This window comes from Manacus candei, unplaced genomic scaffold, assembly GCF_025592945.1.
Source record: "Manacus candei isolate 608988 ecotype Guabito, Panama unplaced genomic scaffold, ASM2559294v1 h1tg000014l, whole genome shotgun sequence".
Lineage (NCBI taxonomy): Eukaryota > Metazoa > Chordata > Aves > Passeriformes > Pipridae > Manacus > Manacus candei.
The window spans coordinates 55568585-55585224 of NW_026138062.1; the positions used below are offsets into that span (position 1 = coordinate 55568585).

General features: G+C 38.7%; 1 protein-coding gene across 3 annotated transcripts in view; it reads left to right on the top strand.

Moving 5' to 3' along the window:
* Positions 1-16640, top strand: part of POLQ (DNA polymerase theta) — a 54319-nt gene that overhangs the window by 22694 nt on the left and 14985 nt on the right. For all 3 annotated transcript variants that reach the window (XM_051778770.1, XM_051778771.1, XM_051778772.1), the window contains 10 exons: positions 783-925; positions 3267-3460; positions 3769-3893; positions 5336-5579; positions 6382-9545; positions 10635-10778; positions 11389-11585; positions 13044-13284; positions 14350-14543; positions 16234-16371. In XM_051778770.1, coding sequence (XP_051634730.1) covers positions 783-925; positions 3267-3460; positions 3769-3893; positions 5336-5579; positions 6382-9545; positions 10635-10778; positions 11389-11585; positions 13044-13284; positions 14350-14543; positions 16234-16371 — 4784 coding nt within the window. The remainder of the gene's footprint in view (positions 1-782; positions 926-3266; positions 3461-3768; positions 3894-5335; positions 5580-6381; positions 9546-10634; positions 10779-11388; positions 11586-13043; positions 13285-14349; positions 14544-16233; positions 16372-16640) is intronic.

A 16640-nucleotide genomic window follows, 5' to 3' on the forward strand; every position in this document is an offset into this window, starting at 1 on the left:
TTTATAATAAGGACTCCTGTGCATTTTCTATTTATTTTAAAGAATCATGTGTATCAAGATCTTTTTAGCTTTCCAGTGGGTGTTTTTGTACCTGCTTTACCATATTTTGCATGCATGTGTTCTTGGAAGGCACATCACCTGCACACCACCTCTAAGACTGATGCGTCTTAGTCTACAAGTTCCCCAAATATCTTTAAACAAAGCATGCTTTAACTACAGGATTTGTGTACATTTACTGTAAACTAGGATTTTTGTCTTTCTGGAGAAGAACCAGTACAGTCTAAGAGAGTGCAGGTCTTTTCTAGAACTACTTGATGTACATGATTGCACTTTTCCCTGATTTTGGCTATTTTCTTAAAATGGCTAAGGATGAGACTCTTACAGTAGTAGTAAGAATCCCCATTACAGGTTAATTTGTAACTCTTTAAAGAAAAGATAATAGGAGATATTTAGTGTTCCTAAGAAAGAAATGGTCAAAATGGTAACTTCTAGGCAGGATGGCAGATGGGACTCCAATGTTTTTTGTTCAAATAACTATTACAACTGTTAGTCTGAGTAGTTAGAGGGATCTGAACTTGGGATCTGGCCTCTGAAAAAGGCTAGTTAAACCTTTTATTATTTCCATTTTTCTGTCTTCAGAATGGAGAAATACACTATTTTTTGAAAAAAACAGTTGGAAAAAGTTAGTAGAGTGGGTATCTTTCAAATACATTGCAACCCGAAAATGATATATAAACTTGCACTTAAATGTTTTTCTATGTGATTCCTTTTTTTTTAAACAGCAAAGGTTTATCACCCAACACATCTTGGCTCAGCTACTCTTTCCTCTTCTCTTTCACCAACTGAAGCCATGGAAATCTTTGCTGACCTGCAGCGAGCTATGAAAAGCTTTGTTCTGGAGAATGATCTGCATATTGTCTATTTGGTAGGTTCCTCTTTCTGTGTCTTGTATTTTGTACTGCCAAAACTAAGGAAAGGAGAGACAGCACAATGCAGAGTTCTTGAAGGCTCTATGAACATAGTTGGGTTTTCTTTGTGTGTGCTTTGCTTAGCTTATCCTTCATGAAGAAAAGTTTCTAAATAGAATGTTCTTCAGAACTAGTTTGTTCCCATATTGTGTAGGCAGGTACTGCGTGCCATCTAAGCCCATTGTTGTCACTCCTGACTTTGTAAGATTTCAGAACTTCACAAGTTTTAAGCCTAAGATAATGGTAATTTTTCCAAGACACTTGAAGTTGATGAAACAAATTGGTTTTGTTGTGTGTTTGGCATCAGCAGGCTTAATCTCATATTAGTTTTGGAGGCTCAGAAAATTTTGGGGGTTTTAGTATCTATTTTTCCTGCAAAAAGCCTCAGAGAGCTACACTACTTTCTTCCTGTGGGTGGGCCTTTCTTCAGTAACAGTGAAATTCATCTCTGATTTAATTTACTTGCCTGGTGATGCTGCCAGGGCTAAAGGAAGGAGTGTGATAAATCTTGTGAGGGGAAAGTGTCCAAAGTGTGTCAAGATTTATGAGCATGAACACTTGAAAAGCTAAGCAATGCTATTTAAGACCTTTGGAGAGGAAACCACAAACCTGTGAAGATTAGTGAGGAAACCAGATGGAGTTGCAGTGAACAACATAGGATTTGTGGCTGCCAGAGGCCCACCATGCAATCATCATCCTAAATTTGACAGTCGTCTTCAACCTTCTTAAGTGTAAAGTGTATTCTCTTTATCAGAATGACAAATCAAAGACAAAATTTGGGCATCTTGTCTGAAAAAAAATATTCACTTCAAGAAGAATGTGCTTGCAATTACAGAAATTGTTGAACTGGGGGATGGGGGAGGCAGGAGACTGAGGGTACCTGCCTCTGCTTGCTGTGTTCATCCTAGTTATGGACTAATACTGACAGATTTTTTTTTTCTACTTGTGCCCCATGTGTACCTGTATCTCTGTTTTAGAGGACCACATTATATTTTGTTCTGTTTCTATTAGGCAAAATGAACTCCTTTGTGTTATGCACCGGTGAATTTTTTCCCTGTTTGCATCTCCAAAACAGAAAAAAAAGGAAGAAATTTGGTCATGTCCTGGGGTAGAGGCAGTGATGGCAATATATTTTTATGCTGTACTTTTTAATTGCAGCAGCTTGTCTAATGTTATTTTAAATTGAATACCCTATTGAAAAAATGTTCTTGAGATTCTCTTCTGTTAAGCTACCCTAAAACACTTTCTTGCAAGGCTGTTCATTTTTCAAGGGCAAAGGTTTGTTTTATTTTGGTGGCTTTTTACATTTTTTTGAGACTTGATCTTCATATATTCCTCATGGACTACAGGGAGTTTGTCTGCTATAATGCTTTTTGACTCTCTTAAGCTTGAATCTTTTACTTGTGCAAATATGAAACTGAATTCCAAGACCTTCTGTTTTAGGAAAGTTGGTTAAAACAAGTAAGTATTTGCCAGACTAGGAAAAGAGTTTTCTTTAAAGGAAAAAAAAACCCCACAACAAAAGCCCAGTAAACAAAAAAAGACAATCCCCCACTTTAATAACTCTTATTCTTCTCAGTAGATGTAGGGACATGGATGATTTGCAGTTATATAGGCATCTGGTGTTCTGTATCATGTTAAATGCTCCCCAAGAACTGTTAGTTCTTTCAAAATAATTAATCTTGCTTTATACTGATCTGGATGTGAATAAATTTTATCTCCTCATACTGAAACTTACTCTGTGCTGACTGAACCTTTAACAGAATTGGTTTTATGTCTAAAAGTGTGTGAATGGCCTGGATGGCTTTTTTGTTAGTTATTAATAAAATTGACATTTCTTTGTACTCCAGGTAAATGAAAGCTTCAGCAAGTTCTGACAAAATCTTTGTCCTTCCTGCTTTACCAAATGCTGTGGTGGTGGTTAGTGTGGTTACTAGTGGTTTTAAGAGGTTGACAGATATTTGTAAATTTTATTAAAAAAAGAATAAAGCATTGTTTTGTTAAAGGAGAATGAAGATAGAGATTAAAAATTGTTCAGTGTCTTGGATTTAGGGAGTAATCTGACGAAGATTCCAAACTCTTTAATTGTTAGAGTACCTGTATGAGTCAGATCTCATCGGTACAAATATTAAAAAATTATGTTAGAAGAGGTTTTACTTTCTTTATCATACGTAGTTATGACTCAGTGCCTCTACGTAGTGTGTAGGATGCTCTAACCGCTTTCCCTAGGTTTTATTTTTGTTTACCCAGAGCTCTGTTCTGTTTGTTTCTCTGAAATAGATTTTTTATTTTTTTTAGGTCACCCCAGTGTATGAGGAGTGGACCACAATTGATTGGTACCAGTTTTTCTGCTTATGGGAGAAGCTTCCTGCCTCAATGAAACGTGTGGCTGAGCTGGTGGGGATTGAAGAAGGCTTTCTAGCTCGTTCTGTAAGAGGCAAAATCATAGCTAAAACAGAGAAACAGCACAGACAAATGGCCATCCACAAAAGGTAGCCATAGAATGTGGGTGTCAATGTGCAAATACTAGAGGCTATAACATTTGTGATGGACAGGCTCTGTGTCTATTTTCAGGAACTGACTCTCTTTCTGAGTGAGCTGATAGCTCGGAGAACCTGGACCTGGTTTGCTCTGGTCTGAGAACATTGCTGGCACAAGATGTTTGTGCTGTTGTTTTTGGAAGCCATCTTCTCTGTTTCTTTTGTGTGCTCTTCTGTCCTATGCTATCATGGTGCATATTGCCATGTACAGTAATGTGCCCTGGATGACAATTTTATTTCTACATGTGCTTTTTCAATAGGTTTTTCACTAGTCTTGCCCTTCTGGATTTAATCAGCGAGGTTCCCTTAAACGATATGACCAAGAAATATGGCTGTAGTCGTGGCCAGCTTCAATCCTTGCAGCAGTCTGCTGCCACTTATGCAGGTGAGTTGTCTGGGCAAAATACCTGAGGAGTCTTAGGTTAGTCAGGGTTTTTTTTTGCTTCCAGATATGAGGCTAAGATAGCCATGGTGTAGTACTAATAACAAACAGTCCTGTAACACCTCTTACGGATTTATAGCTTAACCTGTGGTTGCCCCTGCTATGAGATGGAACCACAGAGTATACTGTGGGAAGGGGGTCAGCTGAGTGGAATCAAGCAATCCTGTAGCATGCTGAGGAAAATCTGTGGAAATCATCTGTGTTCAATACTAAAGATGTAAAGAGTTACACGTCTGTTCTAAAACTTTGCTCTATCAGGAAAGAGAAGCTTTCAGCATTGGGTAAAGGTTGGGGCCTCTAAGATGGAACATGGCTTTCTTCTAGTTGCAAAAGTAATTGACTGGAAAGTAAAAGGTTATAGTTTTCAAAACAGAGCGAGTAGTTTCTGGGTCATTTGTCACCAGATCACAAGAGGTCAGATAGCTGCCACCTTTAACTTAACATCCTTAATCAGGCTGTGTAGGAGTAGAAGTATCAGCCCACCATGTCACCGAGATATTTTTTTCTATTGCCTAAGTCCTCCATTACTCCATAAGTGGGTTTTCAATTTATAAGACAGTTTTAGCTCAACTTGCGAAACCCTATGTGTGGGTTGCAGCATGAGTCAAAGCCCCAAAATGAAAAGGTCACGCCAACTGATGCAGAGTAGTTTAAATTAATTCTGGTCGTATAAATAACTTTTTGTTGTAGCAGTTTCATAATTCTCTATTCCCAGTATTAATAATTTTCACAAAAATAATTTGGGAAGTAATATGAACTGTTGACATGACATATAGTTAAGAGAGATGATAAAAGTTGTATTCTATAATCACTATAAAAATAGTGAGGGACACCATGTCTTTTAGTTATTTTCATATTCTGTAGATTCAATCTGTGAGAATGCAACTGTGTTTTTCCAGCTCTTTTCCTTCTCCCATGCACTGGGGACAGCAGTTGTAACCTTTATCATAGGCTTTGCTATCTCCTGTGATGCTCTCAGTAACTGAAGTTATGTTATCCACAATTTGCTCTTATGGACATCAGTGCTGGCCTTCCTCAAAGATCTGTGGCTTCTTTTAGTGCCTCTCATCACTGCTTTTTCTGTTGCCTTTTTTTCAGTGTGGTTGTTTCATAGGACTCCTGTTCCAGGATGTACATGTTTCACACTTTCAAGATCAGTATCTTTGTAAAACCAGTGTCATTCAGAATTTTTACCTCACTGATAAACTAGTTCTGCAAGATCAGCTCCTAGTCATAGTTGTAATAGGCATGATTTAGTTTCTATAAGTAATGGGAAGGTGGGAAATGCAAAGTGAGTACAAGTTCAGACTGGGGGGTGGGGAGTGAATCCAGCTTAGTAGGACTGGAGCTGGAGTTAAGACACTGATGTAACTTTTGTGTTCCAGGAATGATAACAGTTTTCTGTAATCGACTGGGCTGGCACAACATGGAGCTGTTGCTCTCTCAGTTCCAGAGTCGCCTCACTTTTGGGGTTCATAGGGAGCTTTGTGACCTGGTACGAGTATCTCTGCTGAATGCACAGCGTGCCAGGACACTTTACAGTGCTGGCTTTGTCACCGTGGCTGATCTTGCTAAAGCCAGTCCTGATGATGTGGCAGCTGCTCTGAAGAATTCAGTGCCATTCAAAAGGTGAGAAATCAGTAAGTCCGGAAGTCAATAAAAGGAGTTTGTTTGTAGGGTGAAGGATTACAAGATGAAACCTGTGGTAAAATATGGCAACCTTTAGGACTTCGTGCCAAACGTTAGAATTAGCTTGTAGGTCTCTGTGACTGATCACAGTCATTCCATGATTATTTTGAAATTAACAGAAACATGTTTTATTTGTAGCCTAAGTTTTTGAGACCTAAATTTTCTTCTTATTCCTCTTTTCAATGCACTACTTAGTCCTGGATGAATTGTTAATGCTTTCTGAGGAGCTTTTGCTGCCTCTAAAAAGCAGCTGCACCATATGATCAAAGTAGTTTGTGATTTATTACTGATTATCTTTTGAGATTCTCTTGTGATTTTCATGTTAATGTAGTGACAAGCTTCCTTGATCAAATACCTGTGGGACTGTGCTGTAGTAATTGTCTGGTTTATGCTCCTAAAGTTTCCTTTCTTTGGAAAACAGTTCATGGAGGAGACCTGCATTTTGCCCTAGCAGGGAGTTGGGACTTCTAGGGTACATGTTTGGACACAGAAACCTGGCAGTACTTCTGGGGTATGCAGCCAGTAGTATCTTTCATTGACATCCGTTCACATTTAGAAAACTGAAATACTTATTTCCAATTAAGTTCTTTCCCATTAAGTGCATTATATTTTAGATAGAGTGCTTCTGTGAAGGAAGCTGTGAAGCCATTGAAATGGGAGCAAAAGAGAGTAGTACCAGCTTCTTCTGTTGTTTGTTATTTTTTGCATGAATGTTTACATCTGTCTGTTACCTTTCCCATAGTGTTCGTAGGGCTGTGGATGAAGATGAAGAATCGGCAGAGGAGCGTCGGACTGTGCGCAGCATCTGGATGGCTGGAATGAAAGGCTTAACTGAAAGAGAAGCAGCTTCTGTCATTGTGGAGGAAGCCAGGAGACTTCTGCAGCAGGATTTGGCACTGATGGGAGTGCAGTGGAACCCAGAGTCTTTTCTTGAGACTGATACATCCTCTATGATCAGCAGTGAGTCAGAACTGGAAGACAGACTGCATAGGTCAGATGGAGAGGAGTCTGCTGAGTCTTCAAGGGTGTTAAACAAAAAAGAGTTTAGAGTTCAGCACTGTAATGGCCTTGGTTTGCAGACTGGAAACTTATCAAATATTAAAAAGGGATATAAAAGACGGCTAAGCAGTAGCACAGAAAATTCCAGGTGTGAGAATGAAATCCCAGGCAAGAAACAGGCTCGAGCAGAGGAAGGCAAGGGTGATATTGTGTACAGTGCTAAAAAACTGCCAAATACATGCACGGGTAATGAAAACAGGGAAGGAATTTCTCTAATCAAAACCAAGATAGATTCCAGGACAGCCATCCCAGAGCATCTTACTGAACAAGGAAAGACACCAAAATCGAGAACAAAGTCTTCAGCCTCTAGATTGATTAAAAGCACAGATGTGCATTTAAACCGCACTAGGAACAAAAATACTTCTTCAAAACTGCAGAGGTCAGTTCTTGAAGGTTCAAATATACTTAGCATAGACATACAAAATCCACCTGCTTTCCAACCCACCATCTCTACAGATAATTTTTTTTCAAACCGAAATAATAAGGAATTTATGGAAACAGATTCTTTAACTCATGAAGTCTCAAATTCTGTGCAGATGGACAAAATAAAGATTGGGAGAAAAGATAAAATGGAAGCATTATTTACAGAGCCTACCACCAGTAATGAAGGCATACCTAAGGGGAGAGCACGTTTGCAGGCATCTGTTATGTTGCAGGGTACTCCACACACCAGTGTGGAGACACATAATATTATAGGAAGTAGAGTCATACCCGGTAGTGCTAGGACACAGAGAAATGAAAATAATGATTATAAGCAGAATAAAATTAATAGAACCCAAACAGATGTGAGCTGTGCTGAGGCTAGGATTGATAGGCAGGAGATGGCTTTAGACACAGATCATGGTAATGTAACTGCGAGCTGCTCTGGAAGTGGACATGTCCATTGTGACAGCAGGATACAGAAACCTGTTCATTTTTGTCCTAGTGAGGATAAAAACTGCAATATTCAGATTCAGAATGGTGGCAAACATGGGAGTGAAAAGCCCAATGGAATATTACAAGCTGGAACATTGCAGAAAGGACACAGTCATCCCAAGGTTTTTCTGAAAGAGTTTCTAGGAAAATACAGAGGTGTTTGCAATGCAGATGATGTTCAGAATGGTCCAGCCTCTGATATGTTTTCTGACTCTAGAGACTTTGAAGACAGTTTCCAGTTGGATACTCAAACTGAGATGATAATAAAACAGGAGATAGCAGCTGGAATCACAGGACAGCAGGGAATAGAAGGTTCGGAGCTGGCAGCAATACCATGGCAGGAAATCTCCAAAAACCTAAGCAGTTTATGGACTGAGAATGCTACTGATGAAAGGGTGGCTGCAACAGCTAGGAAACTGAGTTTATCAAGTCTTATCACAAAAAATAACATTACCAAAAACATAACTCAGCACTGCAGTAATCAAGTTTTGGAGTCTGGAGCCCTTAATTTACAGCCAATAGTGAAGGAAATAGAATCTGCACCTTGCCTTAAAGAAAGTGATTTCTCAGTGACTGACTCACAGCTACACAGTTTTCTACAAGATTACCAGACCCAAAATTCTGTGAAAGGGGAGAATGTGTCTAAAGACCTTAATAAAGCAAGCTCCCATTTTGGAAGGGAACACATTGTACAAATAGAATGCCACCCTGTCCCTGAAGCAAGCCTAAATATGAGTGATAGCTTGCTATTTGATGATAGCTTCAGTAATGTCACTGACCTTTCAGCTGTTTGCATCATGGAAGCTGACAGAAAGGACCCTGTGGAGAAGCCAGAAGCTTTGCTTCCTCCAGATGGTCTTTTGCAGAATCTAAGACCTGTTCAGAATAAATTTGATGTCAGCAGCAAACAAGAACACGAGAATCCTGCACAGTGTAACAATGTGTCTCTAGCACCCTCTGATACAATAGCTGAAGGTTTAGGTCATGGAAACTCCCCATCTTTTCTGAAAGATCTTCCTTCTACCTTTCAGGGTCAGTCAGGATTAATAAACCCAGTGATTTGTAACAATGACCCCAGACCGAAGGATTTAGTAGGAGATCAAGGTGAAAAGCTCCAGAGAAGCCAGCAAACTTTAGATAAGAAACCCCATCCAGTGGTATGGACTGACTGCTCATTTGAACTAAGCCCAGGATTGCAGGATGTGTTAGACAAATGGCCTAGTCCCTCAAACATTGAACCAGTTTCAGTAAGTTCCTGTTTGAAAGGAAAGTTAGTTTCTCCTATTGTTAATCAAGAACCAGATCTAGTTTTTGAATCTGACTGTTGTAAGCCAGAGCCTTTGCCCACTTGCCAGGATTTAAAAAGCTCTTTCAAGGTTAAAGAAAACAAAACAGAAAACTTGCATCTTCAGAAAACAGATGTCATAACACTTCAGCTCAAGGGAAGCAGCAGAACGTCCTGTCCTCCATCAGATAATAACAATGGGTTTATTCCTCCAACACCTCCCAAAGAGCTTTTCCCAAAGAGTTCTTTTTCTCTTTCTGTGAAATCTACGAGGAAGAGGCAAGTCATTTGCAAGAATGAAGGACAAATGATTCAGCCACAGCAGAATAGTGAGGGCAATGCAGGGCAGCAGGTAAAAACACTCCAGGTCAGTACTGGGAGTCTAGACCCAACTGAGACTGATGAGATAAAAGATGATTCTGCTATAGACCAAGGCTTTTCACTGCAACTATCTCAGGATGTTTTTCCTCTTGTTCCCTTGAGTGCTGAAAGTTTCACTATTGTTGATGTAGCAAGCAACAAAGCACTTTTCCAGACTTTTGTTGCAGAATGGAAGGAAAAAAGCAGATTCTCCATCTCAGTGGCATGCGAAAGAACAAAATGTCTTTTGTCTCCCAAATCAGCGATTGGCGGCAAATTCAAAAAAGGTCAGTTCCCTGTTCCAGTGCAGTATTTTGTGAACAGTAGGGTGGCAGGAGTAGAGAAGGAAAGAGTTTGCAAAAGGGGGTAAATTACTGATATTACTGATATTACAGAATCACGTGATGTTTGGCATTGGAAGGGTCAGTGTGATCATCTAGATCACCCCCCTTCTAAAGCAGGTTCACCTAGAGCAGGTTGCACAGGATTGTGTCCAGGCAGCTTTTGAATATCTCTGGGAAAGGAGACTCCACAACCTCTATGGGCAATCTATTCCAATGTTCTGTCATCCTCAAAGTAAATAGGTTTTTCCTCATGTTCAGGTGAAACCACTCATTTAGCATCCCTTCCAAATTCTGACCTTTCCTAGCAACCTCTTCAAGAGTTGAGACAGAAATATATTCCCTCCTTCCACTCTGAAAAGCAGTTCACGTTTGTCAAAAATATATTTTGATAGTTAAGGAGTGTTGTTGTTATGGCAATATGACAGCAATGAATCTAACTGCTTAATCTTGTCATTTTAAAGGAAGAGTATGTTTATAAAGCAGCAGCAAACTGCAGCATATCAATACTTTTGGGGGAAAAAATGAAGCAATATTGCAACAATCCAGAGACTGATCTGAATTTCACATATACTTATATTGAATTGAGTTTGCATTTTACAAATTTGAAAATATTTAACCTTGGTTCAGAAGCAATCACAGAAGTAGCACAGCTCAGTGGAGCCCCTGAACAATCTGTAATGTTTAGTGGTAAATGTAATATCCATTTTATAATATACAAAAACTTGTTTATGACATGGTGCACGTGATAAAAGGACTGCACAACAGAGAACCATTTCAATATTAGATACACAATGAGATGTTAATATTCAGATACTCTCACATACCAACAAGTGGCTAATACTTCTTTACCATCTCCAAGGACCTATCAAGGAAATGCTTGACATCAGTTCTCCATCCTTTACTAACACTCAGCTCCTTTGTGTTACTGAGACTAACAATATTCAGTTTTAGACTCAGCTGTATGTATTTACATTTCCAAGATCCCATTTATGAATGCCATTTTATAATTGTAACTTGAAATTATGTCTTTAGCGAGTTCTCCTCAGCAGATGCAAGTTAAAGATGATGGGTTTCCTGTCCAAGGCTATGAAGACATCTTGGTAGTTGGACTGGCAGTGTGCTGGGGTGGAAAAGATGCCTACTATATCTCTTTGCAGCAGATACAGGACCAGACTGGTAAGTGAGTGGACAGGCTGTGCTAGGTTACATGACACTGCATTTCAAGAAAGTACCTTCAGCAGATAGGTTCTTGGCAATGTTGTGAGTTCCCTGGACCCAGCCCAGTTGTGTGATGGAGTAATTTAGCTGTTGTAAATGTTTAAACACCATTTAACATGTTGCTGTGGATGTACCTATACTGCTATGTAATAAGGCCAGGTAATTGGCTCAGACACTGGACTGTGAGCATGCATGTGACTAAAATGTTAGCTAACATTCATGTTTTCTTTATCTTATTTGATTTTCTCTTTCAATCTCTTCCAATTTTTTGCTCTTCAGAACAAATCTGACACTTGAATGCTGAACATACCCCAATCTGTGCTAAGTGGCCCTGTGATTAGGATTTGATTCCTGGCTATCCTTTGTTGTTAGTACAGGCACAACATATTGCTTTTGGGAGCCTTGTCTGGTTTGATAAAATATGTAATGTCACTATAGATATATTGTTATTTGTTCATATCTAAACTGTAGTTTTTGTGCTTTAGGTGGTTGCATACAAGATTTTCTCTTGCCTTTCTTATCACACAGTGGGTAAAAAGATGTTTTTTGCTTGTATTTCCTGCCTTAGAAATCAGTATGAGTTTGGCACCACCACCTTTGGACAAAAGCCTGTCTGTAACAGAGAGACTATATCATCTGCAGCTGCATCTGCAGAAGAAGCCCAAGCAGGAGCGGTCACTTATCATGTATGACTTCATTCAACACTACAAAACTCTGCTGATGGCTTGTGGCATCTCCTTGGAAGGAAGTTTTGAGGACCCAAAGGTTTGCAGGATTAAGAAATTTAGCTTGGGTAAAACTACTAGTTTAAACACACCAGTGGAAAGATAAGAGTACCTTCTGGTACTTTCCTTCTGTTATTTATGTTTGAATGTGCACACCTGTCAGAGGGTTTAGTGAAATTTTCTTCCTGTGGGAAATCTTGAACAGTATTTAGAGGACATTTGCTTTGCTATGTGGGTTTGATGGTACCTGCAAGAGAAACAAAGGAACAGTGAGAGATTAACACACTATTCTTTTATACCTTGCTTGGGTGGGGAAGATGAAGATAAATCTCTCCCCTGTCTCAGTGAACAGGGCTTAACTCTTGTTTTGTTCCAATAAGAAGCCTGGGACTGAAATGTCAGAAGTGCTTCTGGTTAGATTATTGCTTCTGAGAACAGGAGACTTGGTAAGCAAAAGGTTTACACGCCATGTGTATGGACCACTTTGCTACCATTATTTTCTCAAAAGAAAACAATGTTTACATGTAATTTCAAAAGGTTTGGGAACTATTTGTAACTCAAATGAAACACTAGATTGAGGTAAAAGCACCTTCTTGTCCATGTTAGGAAAAACTCTAGATGCAGAGAAATTTCTATTGATTTTTAAAGTTTTGCCTCACACATAGACTGAATAGCATCATGGTAATATTCAACTCTGCAGGTAAGTTGCTAACGTGTTCAACACAAGTACAAACATAGATTTTTTCATATTGAGACATAGTTTTAGAATAAAATTAAAGAGTAATAAAAGTAACATCTTTCCCTGCACTGTTCCATATATTAATTGAAGTCATACTCATGTTTGTTCATTTTAATGATGCAATGATTATAGACATACACACACACCCTCCTCAACCCCATAAATATACACATATGGTTTTTACCTTCTGCTTGAATGGCAGAGACAGTGCTGAACCCTGTATTTTATCCTATTTTGGCACAAGAAATTGAAATATAGCTATAAATGAAATTGCTTTGAAGACAGTTAGAGGTATGCGGCTTACCAGGAGTAAAATATGCCATGCAGAATTCTTGGCATTAGTGGTGATGTGCAAAAAATAGGAGAGCTCAGCTTGGCTCATGTTCTAGATCTATAGCAAGTTCTGATTTTACAAAGTCATTTTTCAGATTAAGCATGTTTTGATCCTGATTTTTATATTTATTCACTTTGTGTTAGGTTTTAATAGACAAAAAAACCCGAGGACAACACTTCAAGATGTGTTTAGTTGACAAAGTTTTTCAAATGTGCAGAAATAACTTTGAGTGAGAAGTAAGCTTTTCAGTGACTTATGCCCTCTTGAAGGTTTTCTTTGAAATCATGTAACTTTTAACTGCAGTTTGCCTGCCAAATCAAGAAGAATTATCTACACTACAACCTTGCATTAATCCTCAGCTAAATATTTGTCTTGTTTTATGACTGAAATGGAAAAAAAGTCTCACGGAGGTCTCCTTTTTTAAGGTTGCATGTTGGTTGCTCGATTCTGACTCTAAGGAACGTACACTTCACAACATGGTGACTAACTTTCTCCCCAACGAGCTGCCTCTACTGGAAGCAGTAGGCACTGGCCAAGGAGTGCAGAGCCTGGGGCTCAGTGCCAGCAGAGATCATTCTGGGAGGTACAGAGCAGCAATAGAGTCTGTGCTTGTCTTCAATGTCATGGACCAACTCCGTAGTGAATTACAGAAGGAAAATCTGACAGGTGAGGAGAGCTTCTCCACCTGGGGGCAAAGATGGAGGGTAAAGGTACCTGTGCTACCATGGGCTACATGATCAGTGTGGAAGAGAGGAGATTTGGAAGTTCTTACCTAAGTATAATCTGTGTCAAAATGTTCATTTGTCAAAAGAGGGAACTTCCCTTGGAAATATAGCTGTTTTGTAAAAAAAAAAAAATCAAATTAAAATATAATTTTTATATCCCAAATATCCACCAGTTCCATTGGTAAAGACAACAGCAGAGTCTATTCTAAGTCTCTAAATCAATTGGGTCCCTACCTTCCAAATGAGTACCCTGACCATTCTGAGAGGACTCGTGGGTCTGTCTCTGGTTTCTCATGAACATTTTCAAAAGTTTTTGCATTTCCTTGTCAGAAGCAATTGCTAAAATCCTCAAATGTGTTCTGAAGGAGATTTCTTGCTCTTTGGCCTTCCCATATAGGATTGTTTGCCATGTATGTGTTATGCCCATGAAACTCTTGTGATCCCATAATGAATGATCCAGGATGTTTGCACTAATAATTGCTGAGTGCTTGTTGCTGTTTATAAACAAACCATCAAAGCCCCCCCCCAAAAGCACATACCTATCAGTGGTCATTGATACTTTTCCCTTATTATATCCAAAGTCTAAGATTAAGGTCCAGTTTCACTAAAGTATTTTATTGCAAGCTTACCACATCATGTATGGTTGTTACAACTAAACCTTAGAACCTTTTTAAAAGATGTAGATGGTGGAATGAAAGTGTATCAAGTTAGAAGGCCTTACATTAAACATGTCTGTGGTTTATAAAATGTTTATATATGAAGAGATGTGTATTTCTTGGAACAAAAAAATGACAGAAACTGTTTTCTTAATCACTTTTGTCATAAGAATGTGAAATATTCCAAGAGCAAAAGTATTCAAATGAAATCTATAGTAAAAGATTTCAGTCTGTCACGACATTCAGTATTTTAAAAACTGTGCATTCTCAATTTTTTTTTTTTATGAATCCATTGATCTGCAGTTGATCTGTTTTATAAAAGTTTTTCTTGGGGTTTGTGCTTACTACAGGTGTATTTTCTAAAGTGGAGATGCCCATCCACTATTGCTTAGCTCTGCTGGAGCTGAATGGCATTGGTTTTAGCACAACAGCGTATGAAACCCAGAAGCAGGTCATGCAAGCTAAACTGTGCGAGATTGAGACCAAGGCGTATCAGCTGGCAGGCCACAGCTTCTCCTTGACCAGCCCTGATGACATCGCAGAGGTACGTGAGGGTTAGGGTGCAAGGGGGAGAGCTTTCTCAGAAGTTACTCTCAAGGGTCTTTGGCTAAAACTAACGAAAACCCAAAAATTTCTTGGGCAGACTGCATAAGAAAAAAAGACAAAACGCAAACTCAACTCTGCTCAGAGATTTGTTGTTTGGAGGCTTGCTGCCTGCAAGAGGCTGTGTCTCTCCTGCTTGTTACTGACCATTCTGCCAACTTTAGCAGAGATAAAGAAGGTAGAAGTGGAAATAAAAAACAAGTGGAAATAAGCCTGTGGTTTGTGTAGGACCTTGTTTTCTCATGCCACATGAGATGATCTGCCAATTAAATGGCTTTTGGAATATTTTGGATGAGTGGTTCAGGACTGGAGAAGCTTTTTTGCAATACCAGTCTTCTGCACATCAGGTATGATGTGATGTCATGTAGTCTTGACTCTTAAGAATAGTTGTACTCACCAAGTTGCATTGTTACCCTTGTCCCTATATAGCATGAAAGAGGAGGAAAGACTGCTTTAAAAGTTTTGAATCAACTACTATCTGCTTTTAGGAACCTGTATAGAACTGAATTTTTTTTTAAAATCTAAGGAACAGATTTCTGTGTAAATGAGCAATACTTTTATTCCTGAAGAATTTCACTGTATATTTTTTAATATAGGTTACATGGAGTCATTGGAATAGATTATAATTGCTGTGCATGCTTTTTTTCCCCTCATTTTTTTCCTATGTACTAGTTTCTTGCTTAGGGGCTATACCTTATATGGAAGTAGTCAAAATTTGCAAGCAACCATCAGTAAAAGAAGTTCCACAGAAATATTCCTCCTTTGTTGCAAATGTAGAAGTCTTGCTCAGTAACAGTAGCCTAAGTTAGAACTCCTGACATAATGCTTGACTTCAGTTTCACTCTTCTCCATGGAAAAGGGGAAGGAAAGTTTTTTCTCAAATGCTGTTCTCTGAACTACAGAGGGTGGAAGTTTCTCATGTGGAAATTTGTTACGAATCATGTAAAGTATCTTGTATAGGTTAGTAGAACTTTACCCTTCTAGTTTTGTGTCAGTAAAATTTCTGTGCTACATAAATGTGTGAGAGAAACTTCCTATTCCCTTCTGCCAGCTGTGAAATGAAACACAATAGCTGCTAAGTAGTGTATGATGCTTCATAGAAACACAGTGAAAAATGAAGAGCTGTGTTGTCTGTCACCAAGTGAGCGTATACTTAATTTTCCAGTTATTGGCAGTTTGTAAGAAAATCTAATATTCTAGCTATTCTATAAAAGGCATTTGTGACCACCTCCCTCCATGCCATTCATGTTTCTCTGAAGCCTGCTCTCTGCTAACACTTCTGTTTTTTCACCATTGTTCTTCCCACTTTTAGTCATCTTGACATTACGTTTTATTACAGTTGACTGTCAGCAGTAACCTCACTTATTGGATGGAGTTAATTACCTTTTCTAAAAACATACCTCTGAACTCAAACTTATAGTGTTCAGAAAATGAGATTTTAAATTGCATTTTGTAGTTAATTAAAATGAGGAGGAATGACTTCGATAGCAGGGATCTTTAATCAGCTTTTTAATTACCTGAAGCATTTGTACTATCCTTTGGTTGGAACAAGCTGTTTAAGTGCTCTGTTGCTTTTTTTCTCTCCTGGGAGCAGCATGCAGAAACTGATTTGAAATGCTGGTCTCTTGCAGGTGTTGTTCCTGGAACTGAAGTTGCCACAAAATGGAGATGTGAAGGTTCAAGGGAACAAGAAAACTCTGGGATACACCAGAAGAGCAACTGCTAAAGGAAACAGGATTAGATTAAGCAAGCAGTTGAGTACAACCAAGGTACAGTAATGTCTGGTTCTAATCTGAAAGTAGATTTTAACTGTCTGTTGCTTCTTCAGTTACTACTGGAAATTCAAACTGGATTCTGCTTTGTCTGTTAGCAGACTTAGTAACTCCTCCTCTCCTAAAGCTTGAGTATAGTGAAGACATAACTATAAATGGCAAGCTTCAATAAGAATAAATCAGACAGAATCTGATTTCCCAAATAACCTGTAAGACCAAAATAGTACAATAATTTTGTAAAGCCAATAGCAAAAGAATTTTTTGAC